At 36.9% G+C, this 20,742-nt stretch overlaps 1 protein-coding gene across 2 annotated transcripts in view; it reads left to right on the forward strand.

The window, feature by feature from the left end:
• Positions 1-20,742, forward strand: part of WDR83 (WD repeat domain 83) — a 108,372-nt gene that overhangs the window by 1,130 nt on the left and 86,500 nt on the right. For both annotated transcript variants that reach the window (XM_053717835.1, XM_053717834.1), the window contains exons 2-8: positions 5,808-5,948; positions 6,116-6,236; positions 8,264-8,369; positions 8,798-8,846; positions 8,952-9,078; positions 12,377-12,444; positions 14,977-15,085. In XM_053717835.1, coding sequence (XP_053573810.1) covers positions 5,846-5,948; positions 6,116-6,236; positions 8,264-8,369; positions 8,798-8,846; positions 8,952-9,078; positions 12,377-12,444; positions 14,977-15,085 — 683 coding nt within the window. In that variant the 5' untranslated portion in view covers positions 5,808-5,845. The remainder of the gene's footprint in view (positions 1-5,807; positions 5,949-6,115; positions 6,237-8,263; positions 8,370-8,797; positions 8,847-8,951; positions 9,079-12,376; positions 12,445-14,976; positions 15,086-20,742) is intronic.

The raw sequence follows: 20,742 nt of genomic DNA on the forward strand, positions 1-20,742 counted from the left end.
ATAATGGAAAAACAATACAATTTAAAAACCCAGGAATGTGTCAACTTAAATCTGAGTAACAAGTAGACTTCCAATAACCGGATTAGTGAAAAATAACCATTCTGAATTTGAAAATTATTGGTATGAATTGGTCTAATCAAAGATAAATCCAGGATAGGCTGTTGTGGGACCGATTCTTCTACATTACTCATATATAGTTATCAGATTGAAAAAATTAGGCACTCCTAATAGGCAATGTAGGCAACGTTGTAGAGGAAAAAATTATTATAATGTATCACATATAATTATTGGTTAAGTGGATAATAGTGATATAATGTGGTGTACCACGTGTAATATATAGATGGTTATGGTATATTGTGGTATACCATATACTTTTGGATTGTGTTGTATCACAATCAGAGTTGATTCACATTATTCATAAACATAAATCAGAGGAAGGTATTGGCTACATATGTTTGTAGCGAGTAAATTGTTCATCAATTATAAGTATCAATTCTGGATGACAAACCTCCCTTCCTAGAGTGGCAAGTATAGTGTGTGATAGTTAACTAAGAGTTAAATATTTGTAGGTAATGATCATAATATACTCATACAAATGAATTACCTATAGTATATATTTATCCTTTGGATATCAACAGTCATGTATTGCTCTGAAAGTATATGTGTGTCAAAACACCACAGATGCACTTTTTTAGTGTAGTTTGATCAATCACACTATAATGCCCAGATTAAAGTAGGATATAACTAGGTACAGAGAGTAATATACCCCTTAATAGTATTGTCTTTAATAGGAATTATGTTAATTTGTTATTTTATCCACAGTAGAATAAAAATTAAATGTGTAAGTTAAAGTTTAAATAACAGATCTTTCTGGCTTTAATCGCTCCAGTCTTATCAATGCAATGGTGCTATGTATATAATTTAAAGGCTTAGGTGGTATTCTATGTAACGAACCTATAATATTGGTGAGTAATTTATGCTACTTCTATTTGCAGCATCAAATTAAAGTAACCGTTTATAGATTTCATGTGCCTATTGCCTTATATATTTAAATGCATTGATTTTGTTGCCTTTTGCGTGGCTCCGCTCTATGTCATCAGAGCACTATAGGTCCCTCCTCTAGACTCCTCCTGCAATGTTCACGGCTCTCTCACTGCAGCTCAGGAATGTAACGTAGGAATGGAGTCCCAGTACTCCACATGAAGGTAGAAAAAATAATCCAAAAAGTTCCAGGCTATTAAGACCATAAAAGTTAGGCAAAATAATACCAATGGCTCCCAAATAAAGATAAAACATATAGATATTTATTAGTATTCCATTAAAAGCTAGGCAGACTCCATAATAGCAAAAAAGGTGAGCAATAAAAAAACAAAGTCTATTTTTTAGCAATAATGTATTGGTATGTACACTGCATTTTTTCTTTGGAAATAATGATATTGCACACTTAAAGTGATTGTAAACACAAGTGTATACTAGTAGTAATATAATCTTGATATCTCCAGTAACTAAACCGCAACCTATTTTTATGTTATGACAACTTACTTTTGATTATTTTCGCTCATCTTTTAATATTCGCATTGTGCTGTTTAACTACGCCACCCATATTTTTCATTATAGCGTTGAAGTGACGTGTATTGAGGTCCCACACGCTCTACACAACAGAGCCTCTGCAAGCTCCCAAAATGGATATCAAATAGTGCATGTTTGGGGATCTCAGTGACGTATGCCAAGTAAACATTAAATCACTTAATTCAATGTTTACTTGTTTCAGCATATCTTAGTGAACCACTGTCTAAGTCCCCACACATGCGCTTGCTTCACGAGCACACGCAAAATCTTGCCCATTTACAAATGCTCATGATTCATTGAGCATGGTAGAACAATTGCGCTATATTGCGCATGCGTGTACCACTTTCATTGAAGTATGTCAAACCTTGTCGAGGATGCTAAACCTTAAAGATTTTGCGAGCGTGGGGGGCTGGAGGGGGCCCGCATTAGAGTGATAAATAATATCTGGTTTTGTAAGTATTTTTCACTAGTAATTTTTAAAACAAAAATTGCAGTATATGTTGAATTTGACAAAACGATTATGGTAACAGGATTTGCAAATAAAGACTTAACCATCACTTTAATAAACTACAGTATAGTGTAAATATAACTTATATGCACTGGGGAAAAAAATAAAATAATGTAACTCACTTTATCGCTATATCCGCTTTATTGTGGTGGTCTGTACCAGAACCTACAATATCTCCGATGTATGCCAGTGCTTTTTACCTTTGAGTACCTTGCTTTTTACAAACTTGAATTTCAGCCAATTAGTGCTGACTCCTGCATAACTCCACTGGAGAGGAGACAATGTAAGCTATATGGAAGACATGAATTAGCAGTGCATTTTATTTGCTTTTCACAGCCAGACAGGGAGATAAGAGGTGTCATGCTATGTCTTAGAAATCTGCCTATGACCATACCTAGGTTTAGCCTTCAACAAAGAATACCAAAAGAACAAAGCAAATTTGTTGCTAAAAGTAAATTGTAAAGTTGTTTAAAATTACATTCCATATCTGAATCATTAAAGTTTGATTTTGACTTTATTGTTCCTTTAATACTTCAAATGGCAAAAATGACCATTTAGGAATCTAAGAAGCTACATTTTTATGATCCATGCAAGTGCATTTATAAACAAATGTCTATATACAGTACCTTTTATTGAAGCTGTACTAATAATGCAAAACACCTAAGGTTACTTGGGTGGTAAGTAACTTATACATTAAAAGCCAAAATTAGGGGGCGTGTCTCTGGGCAGCACCTTGAGTGGTTGCAATATTAGTTGCTCTGAGTGAAACGCTGATAATATGCCTTTTATCTGTGTTTAAGAGGTCCATCCATCTACCTCACCCTGATACCTAAGGAATACACATCAAGCTGAATTGAATGGTACCACAATATTGGGGAATTTCACTCTGAATAACTGATCCGGAACGTTGAGGCCTAAGACAGGCTCCACAGTGAGAGGCTCTCAACACCCCCCCCCCCCCAGTATCTTGTACGCCGGGTATGCAGTGTAATATCACTGAAAAACTTCACTACTATCAAACCAGCATGCAAACAATGGTGAATACACAGTTTATTGCTACTCTGAGTTCCCTTTTGGAGACCTACAGGATCCAGCTATGTGACCACATAGAGGGGGCATTCAGAACTGACTTCAGCTGCAACGTGAAATCAGGGGAGCACTCGCAAGCAGTAAACCTACCTAGCTATCGTAAGGAGACTTACATGAAAGGAGAGAGTGATGCCGTGTCTGACTGCAGTGGTGCAGGGATCAAAATTACTTCTGGCCAACACGAGGTGCAGGAGCGGCAGGGAGGGTACATTGCTGCCACAGAAATCGCTCCATATGTTCCTGAAGCTGAGACAATACAGCAGCGATCCCCCCCGTGAACAGACCCAAGCTACGGCACTCTAACCGCTACCATGGAGGACCCCGGACCGCAGCTCCTGCAGCACTGCGATGAAACATAGGGGAGAGGTCATGCAGATTGCACTTGGAGGAGCCCGATATGGATTAACGCCACACTCGCTATTACATAATGCTATCCCAGAAACTAGGGGCTCAACAGGATGCGATGATCGTAACGCACCTACATTAGCCCTCCTGCAAGAGGTTGGTGCCCTCACTTACCCGAGTACTCCTGGGAATGTATCTTCGCTGACGAAGCCGCCCGCTGACTACCTGCAGAGCCTAGAGGAGGAGTGCAGCTTGCAAGCTGACAGACGACACCCAGCTATCACTTGCTATATGGATCTTAAAAGGTGCGCATGGAAATGCAGTCCCCTTACCTTTCATCTGCGGCTCCACATGCTAGAACGGTCAGGAGTGGGCTAAATATAACCTGACTACAGGGACTAATGCCTATCTTGTAAGGCTGGATCTTCGGTAATAATACAGTAAGAGGTCATACGAACACAGCAACATTCATGCAGGTTTTAGTCCTAGGAGCCTAATAAGTTGTTATGTCCTAGAAAACTCTCTGTGACTTTCAGACAGGATATAGATTACACCTTCATTATCAGACTGTTTACACTACTAGATGATCGTATATGCAGATCTTCATGATAGCAGCGCAGTTATTCTCCTCCTGTCTTTGGATCCTATTTGGGCTCCCAACCTTGCAGCTTAATATTGATGGACGTTAATATGTATGGTATTGTTGGATGTTAATGTGTGAAAACTGTCCCCTTTAGTTAGCTAGTTAGTTCTTACCATACCTTCAAAAGCCTGCCTGAATGGGCTCTGAGTATACATCCTCCAAACAGCACTTAAGGTTTACGTCTTTAGAATAGACCTGAACAATATTGGTGTCTTTATTCAAGAAATCTATATCTGTTACTGCCACGGGATACTAGTACAGGGTCCTTTAGAGGGTATTTATTATTGTATATTGTGCAGGCTAACTTCATATAAGTCTGATAGGTGACAGCCCATAGCCCTTTTATTATTACCCATAATCTCCCTACTTCCATTTTGAATATACTCCTAACATCTCCCAAATCCCATTAGTAGATCACTATATTCCACGGCATTTTACAGGAGCTCAGGTTTCTTTAGATTATGATTTAAAATTGTCCATATGTCCTAATTCCTTTTATTATACCCACCTAGTTTACACTCAGTTACATAAAGGTTATAGCTATTTTACAATTTGTATGTTCAGGGTCTCAGGCTGTTAGATGACTTGCATGTTGAATATTTTAAATTTCTAGTTGATATATTTTTCGCTGAGAATAGCATTATATGATTTTTAGTTATACATACATCTTTGTGAAGTATTTTAGAACTGTTGTTGTGTAAGCTGACTATTATCTTCTAATGGTCTGTTTTAATATTATCCTGTGCTGCACTGTCGCCTATAGTTTTACATCGTCCAGATCTACTATATATATGTTCTTGTTGAGGATCCAAGAGTGACCCTATAGACCTAATATTCACTTCTATTTTTTTGCTAACCTACTGGTTGGATTGTATAGTTTATTATATATCACAAAATATAACAATGGTCTTATATTATTCTTAGACGCCTTCTATAACTTTGTAATTTTTTAAGTGTTATGGGGTCCAAAAGTGGCCCCGTATATCATTTAGAAGGCATACAATTTGAAAGGCGAGAGTTATGTCCACCAATAATTCTGTAAAGTGCCATATAGACATGATATGCCTATTTTGTTTTGTTACTATTGATTACATATTTGGATAAAAATGAGATTACAGCTAAAAAATGAGGTATCACTGTTATAATTTTATTTACGTGTTAAACTAATAATTCATGTATTGGCGATGATATTCACAAGGTTACTTTATTTTGTTGGTGAACTGTCATGTCATACTGTAACCTGTCTTTAGAGAATATTTGAAATTGAAATTGCTTTTTCTACCTATATTGTATGTTTTAATTACCTCAATAAAAATATTTAAACAAAAAAAAACCCCAAAAAAACCAAAACCAAAATTAAACTTTCATGGTTCAAGTACACAATGCAATTGCAAGAGACTTTTTACAATTTATTTCTCTCATCGAATTGACTATATATATATATATATATATATATATATATATATATATATATATATATATATATATATATATATATATATATATATGTGTATATATATATGTATATATATATATATAGAGAGAGAGAGACAGAGAGAGATATTTGGGAATGCACACCTATAAACACTCACATTTATTCTCTGTACTTTTATTATTGTAATAACAACATATTTGCTTAATCTCTTGTTACAGGCCCCCTGGTTTCTGTATGACTGTTTCTTCCAGTTGTCATGTCTCTCCCAGCACCTAAACCCAAGCCTCCTGAGCTACCCAGAAATTTAAAGCGCCGGTTAGACTGTAACCAGGGAGCTGTGCGGGCAGTGAGGTTTAATGGTATGTATACGGAACTTATGTTGCAACAGTAACTCCTTTTTTTTTTGTCACTTCTTGATTGAATAGACATTGTCCTTGCTGAGACTTTCATTCTGATTGAGTAGTACAAGTAAGAGTGATAGACTTCATATACTAAAAATCTCAAATTTTATTTGTCTGACTCATAGTTGATGGGAACTACTGTCTTACCTGTGGGAGTGATAAGTCTCTAAAGCTATGGAATCCACACAAAGGGACTATGCTAAAAACCTACAGCGGGCATGGATATGATGTACTGGATGCAGCAGGGTAAGTTTTCTGAGGGAGCCATTAAAAAGCTCTCCGCATACCAATTTCTCTGAGCTATTTTTCTGTTGTTGTGTTTTATATTTATATATATATATATATATATATATATATATTTATATTTACTACCAACAAATATCCAGGCAAATACATTTCTTTATTATTATATCTGGTACATTCCGGTATAATAATATCCCAACGTTTCGGTCTTTACATTAGACCTTTGTCATGGGCCTAATCTGTAAGTGATATAGACAAAAAAAGAAAAAATAAGATACTTACACATCCCTTAAACAAAACACAGCATGTCTACAGAACATCGTGTCACTGGAAGTGATGTCATACCTGATCCGGGTCCTGCTGGGTTACGCATATATGCTGAAAGTGCAGTTTAAACACCACACCAGAGACCCAGCTGTGGCTTGTACAAAGCAAACTTAGCCATTGCAACATGATACACAACACCATCAGCTTTCTTAGTAGAAATATAAAGCAAAACTAGAGCGCTTACCACCACCGTCTCAGAGGTTCATCTGCAGTGTTTCTTCAGCACGGACACTAACCTGTCTCCTCTCTGACTGTGTTCCCGGTGCCGGAAGTAGTGTGATCCCCTATGCATACTAAACAAAGTAATACCAAATACAAGAATTCCTCCGCACTCACACCAGTCCAGTCTCAAAAAAGGTCCAAATTCAGGCAGGTTGAAATCAAATGTCTTTTTTTTTAGATGTAAAACCAATACAATACCCAGTAAACTCTACACCACCAAACAGGGCACGACTCAACCAAACATACGCATTTCGTGCGTGTCTCCCGCACTTGTTCACTGTTCACCTGGTTGTGCGTAAGTAGCTAATTTATACCTTCTTAATACTAGCACCTTTTTTAGTGGTGTAGAGTTTACTGGGTATCATATTGGTTTTACGTCTAATAAAAGACATTTAATTTCAAGCTTGCCTGAGTTTGGACCTTTTTTGAGGCTGGACTGGCGTCAGTGCGGTGGAATCTTTCTATTTAGCTTTCTTAGTAGGAATGGTGTTTGAAAGAGGATGCACAGCGTAGTCACAGCATATGTTGTGAGTATGCTCCTGAAATAGTGATTGCACTGACTGGAAGCAGTTTTGCTAATTTATGTATACTGTAAAAATACTTAAAGGGACAGTATACACTCATTTTTACAGAACTGCATGTAATAGACACTTCTATAAAGAACAAGATGCCCAGATACTGATATAAAAATCCATGATAAAACGGTTTAAAGACTTACTTAGAAACTCTCAGTTTAGCTATGTTGAAAAGTTAGCTGGAAAGCCCATTGCAAATGGAAAGATAAGACACTCCCCCCTCCCCCTTCTTTTGCATATGAAAAGACCCTTTACACAAACAGGAGCAAGCTGGAGAAGGTAGCTGACGGTATTCACATAAAGCTTTGGGGCTTGGTTAGGAGTCTGAAAATCAGAGCAATGTTATTTAAAAATAAGCAAAACTATAAAAAAAACTAAAAAAAAAAAACTTTATGGGCTATATAAATAGATCATCTACAAAACATATATGCAAAGAAAAAATGAGTGTATAATGTCCCTTTACATTCAGAATTTAAAATCATTAATGCACAACTCAATTCTGACTGTCTCTTTAAAACCTGAGCTTATGTATGACTGTATAAGTGGGACTTTTATAGAAGTGCTGATATAAAGGATTAATAAATAGGTAATATATTCTTTGTATATAATCTAGGTAGGTATGTAATGTAACCAAAATTTCAACATTTTGTTTATTATGATTGTTCTAGATTTATTTCACTTAGGTTTCAGGAGTTAACATTGTGAAATTTTTGAAAGTTTAAATTGCAGTATGTGTCACTTTATGTTGATCATTAGTTATTAGTTTTACCCTTTCTACTAAATAAACAAATTAGTTGCAATTTGAAAAATGTGATTAATAAAACAAAAACATTACAGTAATTGTTTATTTTTTTCTCCTGACATCATTTTGTTTTAAATTGGCTAAAATAGTATTTTCTTCTCCAGATCATGTGATAATAGCCAGCTGTGCTCCTGTAGCTCAGATAAGACGGTGATTTTGTGGGATGTGGCACAGGGTCAAGTAATTCGGAAATTCCGGGGACATGCAGGGGTAAGTGCCTCTTTTAAAGGGACCCAGGCAAGCATCAGATTAGAGTTCATTGTATGTTATGTTAATGTACCAGCCACCTGATTTTTTAAAGGGGCTCTGGGGCAGGACGGTATACAATAAGGCAGGGTATCAAATGGCCTCATGTCTCCCTGCACATACACTATGTCACAGACTATGAGACGTATTATGATTATTCATATCCAGATGGACCAGTTAAAGTAAAACAAAAAAAAATCTTATTGAAGTATCCCCCTTTAAATCCATACTGACTTCTGCCCATCATTTACTGTATCTTTTATACTTCATGACTACACTATATGCCAAAGCTCTCTTCAAGATAGGAACACAAAAGATAAAGTACATCTAAAAATAAAATGTCATTGTTTTTTTAACCCTCTCTTAAGTAAATTAATATTCTGCCTTTGCAGAAGGTGAACTGTGTACAATTTAATGAGGAATCAACAGTCATTATCTCAGGTAATTGTATTCTCCACCAGCCTGACTTTGACCTGGTCACTGATGCTATATATTTTCCCTCAAGCTATTCACTTTTTGTTTTTTGTATTCTTCCTTTACCTCCAGGCTCTATAGACTCCTCTATCAGGTGTTGGGACTGTCGCTCTCGCAGGCCGGATGCCATACAGGTTTTGGATGAAGCCAAAGATGGGATTTCTAGCATCAAAGTATCAGACCATGAGATCCTGGCAGGGTCAGAGCCTTGTATTAGTCTGTGGTGGGAGGGAGTTTATAGACTGCTGGTGTTTCTATTACTGCTTTGAATTTTGTTTCCTTTGTGTATTTTTGCACCTGAAGTAGCTGGTCTTACTCACTGAAACCACATTTCAGATCTAGGTATTGGTCTTCGTAGTGATAGTGAGGTAAGATAGTAAGAGCTGCTCTTTCTGAAGGCTCAGCCAATTTGAATGGGTATGTTATTGTGGACGATTGATAGTAATTATTATTAAATACATTAAAAAAACAGCCATTGTAAACACAAAAATAAACATTAAGGAGCAATATGAATACATTAGCTATTTTGCCCCTGGTATAACAAGTAATTGGGGACACATTAAGGGGAAACAAGTTTTTAAGTACAGTATCCCTGTATACATAGTCTATTTTTTATCTGTGTGATCCTTGGTCCTGTTTATTGTTCAGGATTTGAGAACCAGACCAAGCATTTTTACTTTGCATATGTATTAAAGAGACATAAAAGGATCAATATAAATGTGTCTATTTAGCCTAACATGCTTATTACAACTTTGCAGTGTATGTAATAAAATACCTACTCTTACAAGTAATTAAAGGGACATTTTAGTAGAAGAGATCAATTGCTAAATATGTGAATATTGCTCTTTTTAACCCTTTGAGTGCTAAGCACTTTCCCACCTGGGTGCTAAGATGTTTTTTAATTTTTTTATTTGTTGAACAATTTTTTTTTTTTTTTTCAGATCCCCAAGACATACACTATTGGAAAGGTTAAGTGATTACCTTTCCAAAGGTGGGTCTTGGGGGTCTGAAGCTGCTTAGATGCCTGAGATACAGGCTTCTAAGCAGCATGCCCCCTGCTCCTATACTTAACATTGTTAAGTATAAATAAAGTTGCGCGGTGACGTCATCACGTTATTGCGCGTGACGTCACCACGCAAAACGGAAGCCCCGGTGATGCCTGTCACTCTACAGGCACGATCGCCGGGGTAGGAGCGGGTGGGAGCCCCCAGATCTCCCTCAAGGTGGGAGAGTGCTAGTGACGGCTCTGAGCCGTCATTAGCGCCAGAGTGGGAAACTCTGTGACGGCTCAGAGCCGTCATTAGCACTCAAAGGGTTAAGATACCAAACAGTAGCAGCATTTACACATATGCTGGCACCTGCTGCTTATGCGCACATTCCAGCACTTTATTAAGAAAGTATTAACATACCGCAATTCTTGCACATGAGAATGTTCTACAACTGCTAAGCTTTCACTTTGGCAAAAAACATTCATAGAGGAGTTAACCATGTGTGCTCACAACTCTTGAATTTGTCTTAGCTGCGTGGACAAGCGCACCTTTATATGACCTGCTTAACTTTCCTATACAAATAAATGATCATGCAGGGCTTTGCACACTTTTGCAATTAGTCTGAGCTGTATGGACAAGATTTTTGTTTTTAAAAGAAAAAAGCAGATCTGATAAGGCAGCAGGTATGTTTTAGCATTCTGTAATAATACGTTTTTAAACTTTTTATAGAATAAAGCAATATTTTAGTAAGTACAATTTAATTGTAAATTGGACATGTATTAATTTCATTTATGCAAATAAAGGACTTTTATTATATCCCTTTAAATGGACACTCAAGTCAAAATTAAACGTTTATTATTGAGATAGAGCAGCAATTTTAAAAAAACTTTCCAATTTACTTACATTAACAAAATGTGTACATTATTTTTATATTTACACTTTTTGAGTCACCAGTTCCTACTGAGCATATGCAATAATTCACAGAATATATGTATTTGCATTTGTGATTGGCTGCTGGCTGTCACATGATACAGGAGGAATGGAAACACATAACTGAAATTTGTCCAAAAGAAAATCTACTACTCATTTGAAGTTCAGACGAAGTGCTACTGCATTGTCTTTTTATCATGCATTTGTTGATTATGGAAATTACTGTATTTACTGGCCCTTTAAAATTGAGATCAGCTCCATTTCTTTCATTCGGAGCCATCTTGCTCCATACTGAGAAAGTGATTGATGTGTTTGCACCATGCAAGCGCTTCACTTTCACCAAAACATGTTCATAGTGATTATACACCAGTCTGTGTCTGCTTGCTCCAAGCATCTAAAAGAGGCATATGTTAGTGTTAACTAGAATTAGGACATTTTATTGTACAAATAAATAGCAAAGGTGCCAAATAGCTTTATTTTTACTGATTCTTTTAGGCTCCACCACTTTTTCTTTGCAGCAGTTTCTTACATTGTTCTTAAAATTTAAGCTATACATAAACAGTAAAATCTCTGAGCGGTGATCTCTCTGTTTAATTGTTTCCTTTTGCCTGCATCACTGTCATCTTGTATTGAGAGGGACACATTACATATTCAGTATTTAAAGTGATGGTAAATTCAAATAATCGACTATTTGCCATTTGATGTAAAACTTAAAAATAATATGAGTTTAAGTCATCAAAACAGACATTTTTTTAACTTACTTTTGTAATTTATATGCAACAGCTACTTTCCTATGTTACCCTCCGGCAGCCCGACACAAAGACCTTTTTTTTTCTATTTAATTACGTTTTTTTCGTTGTCCAATGAAATCCATGGCGTTTGGCATGTTTCAATACAAAAACAACAACTATCTTTTGCGCATGCATTAGCGACGTCATGCTTCCTGTCTGCTTTCATGACTCACATTTGCGCTATAAATTTTTGAAGCCAGATGCCCACAGTTCATTATAACGTTTATTTTGCTCGTTATGAATGGGTAATCACGTTCTCTGATATAGGCAGAAAATACAAATATCCAGCTCACACGGCTCTGGAGATATACAATGAATCAATTGAGTGATTCATTGCATTCTCCGAAGTGTTAATAGCAGCATTGCGCATGCGCAAGTCGACAAGCTTGCTATTCATGCGTCATGAATAATTAGAGAGCAGTCAGATCGCTATCTAAATAACAGTGGAAATACAAGCAAGTAAAAGGGGGCGGAGCTTAATATTGAAGGAATGGATCAGTAAATTTATAATTTAATCTCCAAATAGATTATAAATTTAAAGAAAAAGTTAGCGATTATTACAAACATCTAATGTTTAACAAGAATAGATCAGTCAGAAATAGTAAAATGTACTATCACTTTAACAGGATATCACATCTTAATCATTATAAAAATATATAAATATCTCCCTGTTTCTCCTTGTTCACTATTTTATATTTATAAAAAATATCAGAAATCAATCCATTGTATTTGTAATAATCTACTATTTAGGTCACTCTGTATTGCTTCCCTCCTGGTGCCTCTATAGGTCCGTAGATGGTCAACTACGTCGTTATGACCTCCGGAAGGGAGAGATGCACGCAGATTATATTGGCAGTAAGTACTCACTATCCATTAACAGTGCATTTTTTTGTCCTCCAAGTATGAAGTTTATTAATTAGACATGAAAGACAAAATTAGACTTTTATTATTCAGAGAGCACATATAATTTAATTAAAGAAAAGATAACTTCTATTATCAAATGTATCTCTTTTTCTTTGTACCCTTTGTGTATAGGGGCAGTGTACACTAATTTTCATATAACTACATGTAATAGACACTACTATAAAGAATAACATATTAAATGTAAGTATCAAACATTTTAAAAACTTACTTAGAAGATCCCAATTTAGTACTGTTGATTAGATTAGCCTGTAACACCCACTGAAAGGGGCTGAGAGCATAACCCCCTCCCCTGCATTTGAAAAGACCCATTTGTAATGATGTGGCTGGTCTTACCGCTATCACTCCGCTGCAGAAGGATTTCTCAGGGAGAAGATCACACAGAGAGCAGTGTGACTTCCTCAACATGGCGTCCTCCATGCTTCCCAACTGTTACAATGTTTGTGCTCGTGAGGTTAGCACAACATCACGTGACCACGCCCACTTCAGTAAAACACTCCCTGTCAGCTGTCAGTCTGCATATTCAGTAAGGGAAAAGTATATGCACACACCTCCTGTCAGTCATTATTACCCCCCTATAAAGCACTGCCTTACACACTACTCAATACTCAGTTATTGAGTGAGTTTCCTTGTGAACTGCTTTCGGTTGCCCTGTATCCTGATTTTGACCCTTTGCCTGATTAACCACTTGTGAACCTTTGCTGCCTGCCTTGACCCTTTGCCTGATTAACCACTTGTAAATCTTTGCTGCCTGCCTTGACCCTTTGCCTGATTAACCACTTTTGAACCTTTGCTGCCTGCCTTGACCCTCTGCCTGATTAACCACTTGTAAACCTTTGCTGCCTGCCCTGACTCTTTGCCTTGGTAAGAACCTTGCTGCCTGCCCTGACTCTTTGCCTTGGTAAGAACCTTGCTGTCTGCCCTGACTCTTTGCCTTGGTAAGAACCTTGCTGCCTGCACCGACCTTGGCTTGTATACTGGACTCTGATTTTGGATTACCCCTATTCTTCTGTGAATTGTGTATGCCTATCCTGTTACAGAATCAGGCTCACTTATCACTATTATTGTGTGAACTATTATCATTGCTGAAGCTGGGCTTACCGTTACTACACTCATCCTGTAACTGGAGACAAGTACCTTCTTTGTTATTTTTGTGATACTTATACCACTTCCCAAGCTATTGGGGTCCTATCTGGTGTCTGATCCTGACACCATTATACAAACAGAAGCAATCTGAAGTCTGTATACATCAGTATACATCTAAAACTTTGGGTGTTGGTTAGGAGTCTGAAAATCAGCACAATATTATTTTAAAAATAAGCAAAAACAATACATTTTTACTAAAACACCCCCAGATGGGCTATATAAATGGATCATCTACAAAACATTTATGCAAAGACAATTCTAATGTACAATATCCCTTTAAGCTTGTTTAGGGAAAAAAACATTGGGATCTCTGTTTTAAATATAAGAAGTCTTTATAAACCCCTGGTAAATATGCTCTTGCATCCAGATTTGCTCAATCTTATGCATACATAAACCAGAGGGAGTTGTGGTGTTTGCAGTATTTGTTATATCTGTTTAACAATTGAGATTTTATTTCCTTACAAAAAAGTTTGTCCAATTTCCTCTTCACTTTTCAAGAACTATTATTTGTAGGATTTGGATTTTTTTGGTCATCATATTTTTCTTTGGCTATGGTTTTCTGAACACTGGATGTACAAGGGTAATTGTAGGGACATAATAGCGCTAAAATAACTATATGCTGTAACAAATTAGTTTGTGTTTTAGCACTATCAACCCTCAAATGCAAAGGGGTTAAACACATAGTTAAAGTACCACTCTCGAGACGCAGAGCACCGGTCCTATGTGGATACAGTCAATTAACCAATCTTGAGCTGCAGTGTCACTACACCCATTCAGATACAGTGAGCCATTCGGCAGAGGAAGTTGTACGACACAGGTGTGTAACTGCCACTGCTTATTGTCTTACCAGCTGTATCTGCATAGGAGCAACAGTGCTCTGTGGCTCCCGAATGGTATTTTAACTCTGTTTGCAGGGGTTAAATACATAGCATTTCAGGGTTGCTAGTGCTTAAATGACAATCTCTGCACTATAATATCCCTTACAGCGCTATACATTGTTTGTCATGTTTTATTTTAATAAGTGCATGAAAGCTCAGCAACACAATACAGTGCACTTATCAGTATAAAAATTATATTGTGCAGAATATTTATCATCTGTGTCTAAATACTTATTATAGAGTGAAGAATGTTTAGTATTCACTCTACATATACGTAAGGTGTCGGAGGTCTCCGTTAAGACCAGACCCTTATCTCTAGAAAACTCTTTCCCATTCTCAGATGTCATCTGCAGGAATCACATAATGAAAATAGAGTGAGGTAGAGGAGCCATATCTTTCACAATAACCTAAGGCATCCTATTGTCCTATATCTCTTCTCCAGGCCCCATTACATGTGTGAGCTTCAGTCAGGATTCTCAGTGTCTTCTGGCCTCTTCACTGGATTCAGCTTTGCGCCTTCTTGATAAAGACACGGGAGAACTACTGGGAGAGTGAGTAAGCAACGGGGTGGTGGTTCTGTAGAGTAGTGGTTAAGATTTTGTACGTTGTATGGAGTAACCAACAGGCGAAGTAACGCATAGGCCTAGTTTCAATTGGTATTGTAAACTGGTGGTAACAAGTTTTATCTTATCTTACCACCATTTTACACCAACAGTGGAAACTAGGCCATACTATTTAGTTCTCTATAAGATAACCAAATGAATACCATAATAAGGTACTGTAGAAGACTAATATAATGACTACATCCCTTAGTCATAACTAAACAATCCTATTCGACAGAATTGCATTCAATTGTTGTGTTACTCTACAGAAATTGCAGTGAAAACATTTTTATAGAGATAATAATTAATTGTATTATTACTATTGAAATGTAATCCTGACTAAGCACCCTAGTCATGGACTACCTGGCAATGAGAGTGCAGATACTTGTGGGATTTACTTTTATTTAGATAAAGAAAACAATTTTAAAAAGAAAGTTTCCAATTAACGTCTATTATAAAATTTGCTTCTTTCTCATGTACTTCTTTGTTGAAGAGCTATCTAGATAGGTAGCATGCATATATCTGGGGCACTTCATTACAGAAAATAGTGCTGCCATCTATTGCTCTTGCTGATATATAACATTGTTGCAAAAATGCTGCCATATAGTGCTGCAGACACGTGCACGCTTCTAAGCTTATCTTCCTACTTTTCAAAAAAAGGATAACAAGAAAACGAAGAAATTTTTGATAACAGAAGTACATTGGAACGTTTTTTTAAATTGTATGCTCTATCTGAAACATGAAAGAAAAATGTTGGGTTTATGTCCCTTTAATATCCTCAAACTATTTCTTAACCTTCATTAGTCATTGGAGATCTCAACTCTTCATTGAACAATTTATGCGCTAATGTCATAGACAATATATAGACCATATTTGTCCACAATATATGATGCAAATATAGAAATCCATCTTAAATTTGTTTCCATTTATATTGTTTTCTTATTGGGGTGAATAAAAGTATGACTCTGCATGTAGCATATATATAATGTGGGGGGAAAAACAGTTTAACAAACCAGTTTTTGAACACATTTGGGTAAATGGTCTTCACTTTCTAGACTGCCAGAGAATCTAGAAAACACTTTCTAGACTGCCAGAGAATCTAGAAAACACTTTCTAGACTGCCAGAGAATCTAGAAAACACTTTCTAGACTGTCAGAGAATCTAGAAAACATAGGCACTATAAAGTAATATTTATTAACATCACTAATGTTCATTATTTATAAATTATTTATCATACTTTGCTACAAGAACTTTTTTTTGTTTCTTTGCATTTGCACAACAAATTGTATATGATGGGATTTTTTTTTTCACACAAGAATTGGAAAATTAGCAATACCATTTTTAAACCCAAGGGATCTGTCATGCAGTATTGTGTCTCAGAAAGAAACTGCTAGCATGACTCATTTTTCTAATGCTGCTCCTTCTGCGAAAAATTATATGACCTTAAGCTTTCTTAAATCTCTTAAAGAAGGGGTATCCAGCTCATTGTTTCCGGGGGCCACTGGCTAAATGTTCTTCTCACATGGGGCCACTTGAACAGAGTGAGCACTCTGGAAGTGACATTTACCCAAGTAGAAGTCCATGGTAGGATTTATAGTCCCCAATAGACCTTCACAGTGTGTATTTATCTTGTGCCAAGTGAAGTGATCATTCTGGAACTGAATAAAAAGTGACATTTATCAGCATTGAATAATGGGAGTCTACACTGGACAACACATGCTTGTCTTTATTGTGGACAAACAAAACCAATGGCACCACCTTATGGAATAATAATTTGGATTACTATATCCTTGTTGTATAACATAGTACCATAGTAGATGAGGTTGAAAAAAGACTGAAGTCCATAGAGTTCAACCTTTACAAATCTAATATACTTACAAAAAAAGCTCCAGTTGATCTTAAATTAATCCCACTAAAAGGTGACCCATTTAATATAAGCGATCATATCCATGAATTTTGTTTCTAGCCAGAAATGTATCCAAACAATTTTAAATATTTCTACAGTATTAGCATTCACTACCTCCTTTGTTAATGAGTTCCACAATTGTATTGCTCTTACAGTGAAAAAAAGTTTCCGTTGCAGGAGATTAAATCTCTTTTCCTCCAACCTTAAATTGTGACCTCTTGGAATGAGCAGAGCTTCTGCCATCTCTGTATATGGGTCTTAAAACATAATTTATGTAAGAACTTACCTGATAAATTAATTTCTTTCATATTGAGCTAGTGACGTATGGGATATACAATCCTACCAGGAGGGGCAAAGTTTCCCAAACCTCAAAATGCCTATAAATACAACCCTCACCACACCCACAATTCAGTTTAACGAATAGCCAAGTAGTGGGGTGATAAAGAAAGGAGTAAAAAGCATCAACAAAGGAATTTAGAAATAATTGTGCTTTATACATAAAATCATAACCACCATAAAAAGGGTGGGTCTCATGGACTCTTGCCAATATGAAAGAAATTAATTTATCAGGTAAGTTCTTACATAAATTATGTTTTCTTTCATGTAATTGGCAAGAGTCCATGAGCTAGTGACGTATGGGATAGCAATACCCAAGATGTGGAACGCCACAGAAGAGTCACTAGAGAGGGAGGGATAAAATAATAACAGCCATTTTCCGGTGAAAAAATGTAATCCACAACCCAAAATATAAGTTTATTCTCATAATGAAAAAAGAAAAAACGTAAACATAAGCAGAGGAATCAAACTGAAACAGCTGCCTGAAGAACTTTTCTACCAAAAACTGCTTCCGAGGAAGCAAATACATTAAAACGGTAGAATTTAGTAAATGTATGCAAAAAAGACCAAGTTGTTGCTTTGCAAATCTGATCAACTGAAGCTTCATTCTTAAAAGCCCACGAAGTGGAGACTGACCTAGTAGAATGAGCTGTAATTCTTTGAGGCGGGGCCTGACCCGACTCCAAATAAGCCTGATGAATCAAAAGCTTTAACCAGGATGCCAAGGAAATGGCAGAAGCTTTCTGACCTTTCCTAGGACCAGGGAAAAAAAACAAAGAGACTAGAAGTTTTCCTGAAATCTTTAGTAGCTTCAACATAATATTTCAAAGCTCTTACAACATCCAAATAATGTAAAGATCTCTCCAAGGAATTCTTAGGATTTGGACACAAAGAAGGAACAACAATTTCTCTATAATGTTGTTAGAATTCACGACCTTAGGTAGAAAATTAAAAGAAGTCCGCAAAACTGCCTTATCCTGAAGGAAAATCAAAAAAGGAGATTCACAGGAAAGAGCAGATAATTCAGAAACTCTTCTAGCAGAAGAGATGGCCAAAAGGAACAACACTTTCCAAGAAAGTAGTTTAATGTCCAAAGAATGCATAGGATCAAACGGAGGAGCCTGTAAAGCCTTCAAAACCAAATTAAGGAGGAGAGCTTGATTTAACGACAGGCTTGATACGGACCAAAGCCTGCAAAAAAAACATTGAATATCAGGAAGCTTAGCAATCTTTCTGTGAAATAAAACAGAGCAGAGATTTGTCCCTTCAAGGAACTTGCAGACAAACCTTCATCCAAACCATCCTGAAAAAACTGTAAAATTCTTGAAATTCTAAAAGAATGCCAGGAGAATTTATGAGAAGAACACCATGAAATATAAGTCTTCCAAACTTGATAATAAATCTTCCTAGAAACAGATTTACGAGCCTGTAACATAGTATTAATCACTGAGTCAGAGAAACCTCTATGACTAAGCACTAGGCGTTCAATTTCCATACCTTCAAATTTAATGATTTGAGATCCTGATGGAAAAACGGACCTTGAGACAGAAGGTCTGGCCTTAATGGAAGTGGCCAAGGTTGGCAACTGGACATCCGGACAAGATCTGCATACCAAAACCTGTGAGGCCATGCTTGAGCTACCAGCAACACAAACGAATGTTCCATGATGATCTTGGAAATCACTCTTGAAAGGAGAACTAGAGGCGGGAAGGTATAAGCAGGTTGGTAACACCAAGGAACTGCTAACACATCCTCCGCCTGAGGATCCCTGGACCTGGACAGGTACCTGGGAGATTTCTTGTTTAGATGAGAAGCCATCAGATCTATTTCTGGAAGACGCCACATCTGAACAATCTGAGAAAACACATCTGGATGGAGCGACCATTCCCTCGGATGTAAAGTCTGATGGCTGAAATAATCCGCTTCCCAATTGTCTATAACTGGGATATGAACCGCAGAAACTACACAGGAGCTGGATTCCGCCCAAGCAAGTATCCAAGATACTTCTTTCATAGCTTGGGGACTGTGAGTCCCACCCTGATGATTGACATATGCCACAGTTGTGATATTGTCTGTCTGAAAACAAATGAACGGTTCACTCTTCAACAGAGGCCAAACCTGAAGAGCACTGAAAATAGCACGGAGTTCTAAAATATTGATTGGTAACCTCGCCTCTTGAGATTTCCAAACCCTTTGTGCTGTCAGAGATCCCCAGACAGCTCTCCAACCTGAAAGACTTGCATCTGTTGTGATCACAGTCCAGGTTGGACGAACAAAAGAGGCCCCTTGAACTATACGAGGGTGATCTGACTACTAAATCAAAGAGAGTTGAACATTGGGATTTAAGGATATTAATTGTGATATCTTTGTATAATCCCTGCACCATTGGTTCAGCATACAAAGCTGGAGAGGTCTATATGAAAATGAGCAAAGGGGATCACATCTGATGCTGCAGTCATGAGACCTAAAACTTCCATGCACATAGCTACTGAAGGGAATGATTGAGACTGAAGGTTCCGACAAGCTGAAACCAATTTTAATCGTCTCTTGTCTGTTAGAGACAGAGTCATGGACACTGAATCTATCTGGAAACCTAAAAAGGTGACCCTTGTCTGAGGAATCAAAGAACTTTTTGATAAATTGATCCTCCAACCATGTCTTTGAAGAAATAATACTAGTTGATTCATGTGAGATTCTGCAGAATGTAAAGACTGAGCTAGTACCAAGATATCGTCCAAATAAGGAAACAGCGCAATACCCTGTTCTCTGATTACAGAGAGTAAGGCACCGAGAACCTTTGAAAAGATTCTTGGAGCTGTTGCTAGGCCAAATGGAAGAGTGACAAATTGGTAATGCTTGTCTAGAAAAGAAAATCTCAGAAACTGATAGTGGTCTGGATGAATCGGAATATGAAGATATGCATCCTGTAAGTCTATTGTGGACATAAAATGCTCTTGCTGAACAAAAGGCAGAATAGTCCTTATAGTCACCATTTTGAAAGTTGGCACTCTTACATAACAATTCAAAATTTTCAGATCCAGAACTGGAATGAATGAATGTTCTTTCTTTGGGACAATGAATAGATTTGAATAAAACCCCAGACCCTGTTCCTGAAATGGAACTGGTATGATTACCCCTGAAAGCTCCAGGTCTGAAACTGTATCAACCTTCCTCTCTGTATAGGGTTAATCTTTTTGGCCTCCTTTTCAATTCACTTATCCTTTATAAGGAACGCCTTTTCCTAATACCTTTGCTTGGTATTAAGGATCTCACCTGGTTACTTGCCTTTCTACTCCTTCTAGGATTAGAACTACTTCTATAATCAAGTTGACTCCTGAGGAACTCTCTTCTTATTTATTTGGCA

This window comes from Bombina bombina, chromosome 6 (genome assembly GCF_027579735.1).
Source record: "Bombina bombina isolate aBomBom1 chromosome 6, aBomBom1.pri, whole genome shotgun sequence".
In the NCBI taxonomy this organism is placed as follows: domain Eukaryota; kingdom Metazoa; phylum Chordata; class Amphibia; order Anura; family Bombinatoridae; genus Bombina; species Bombina bombina.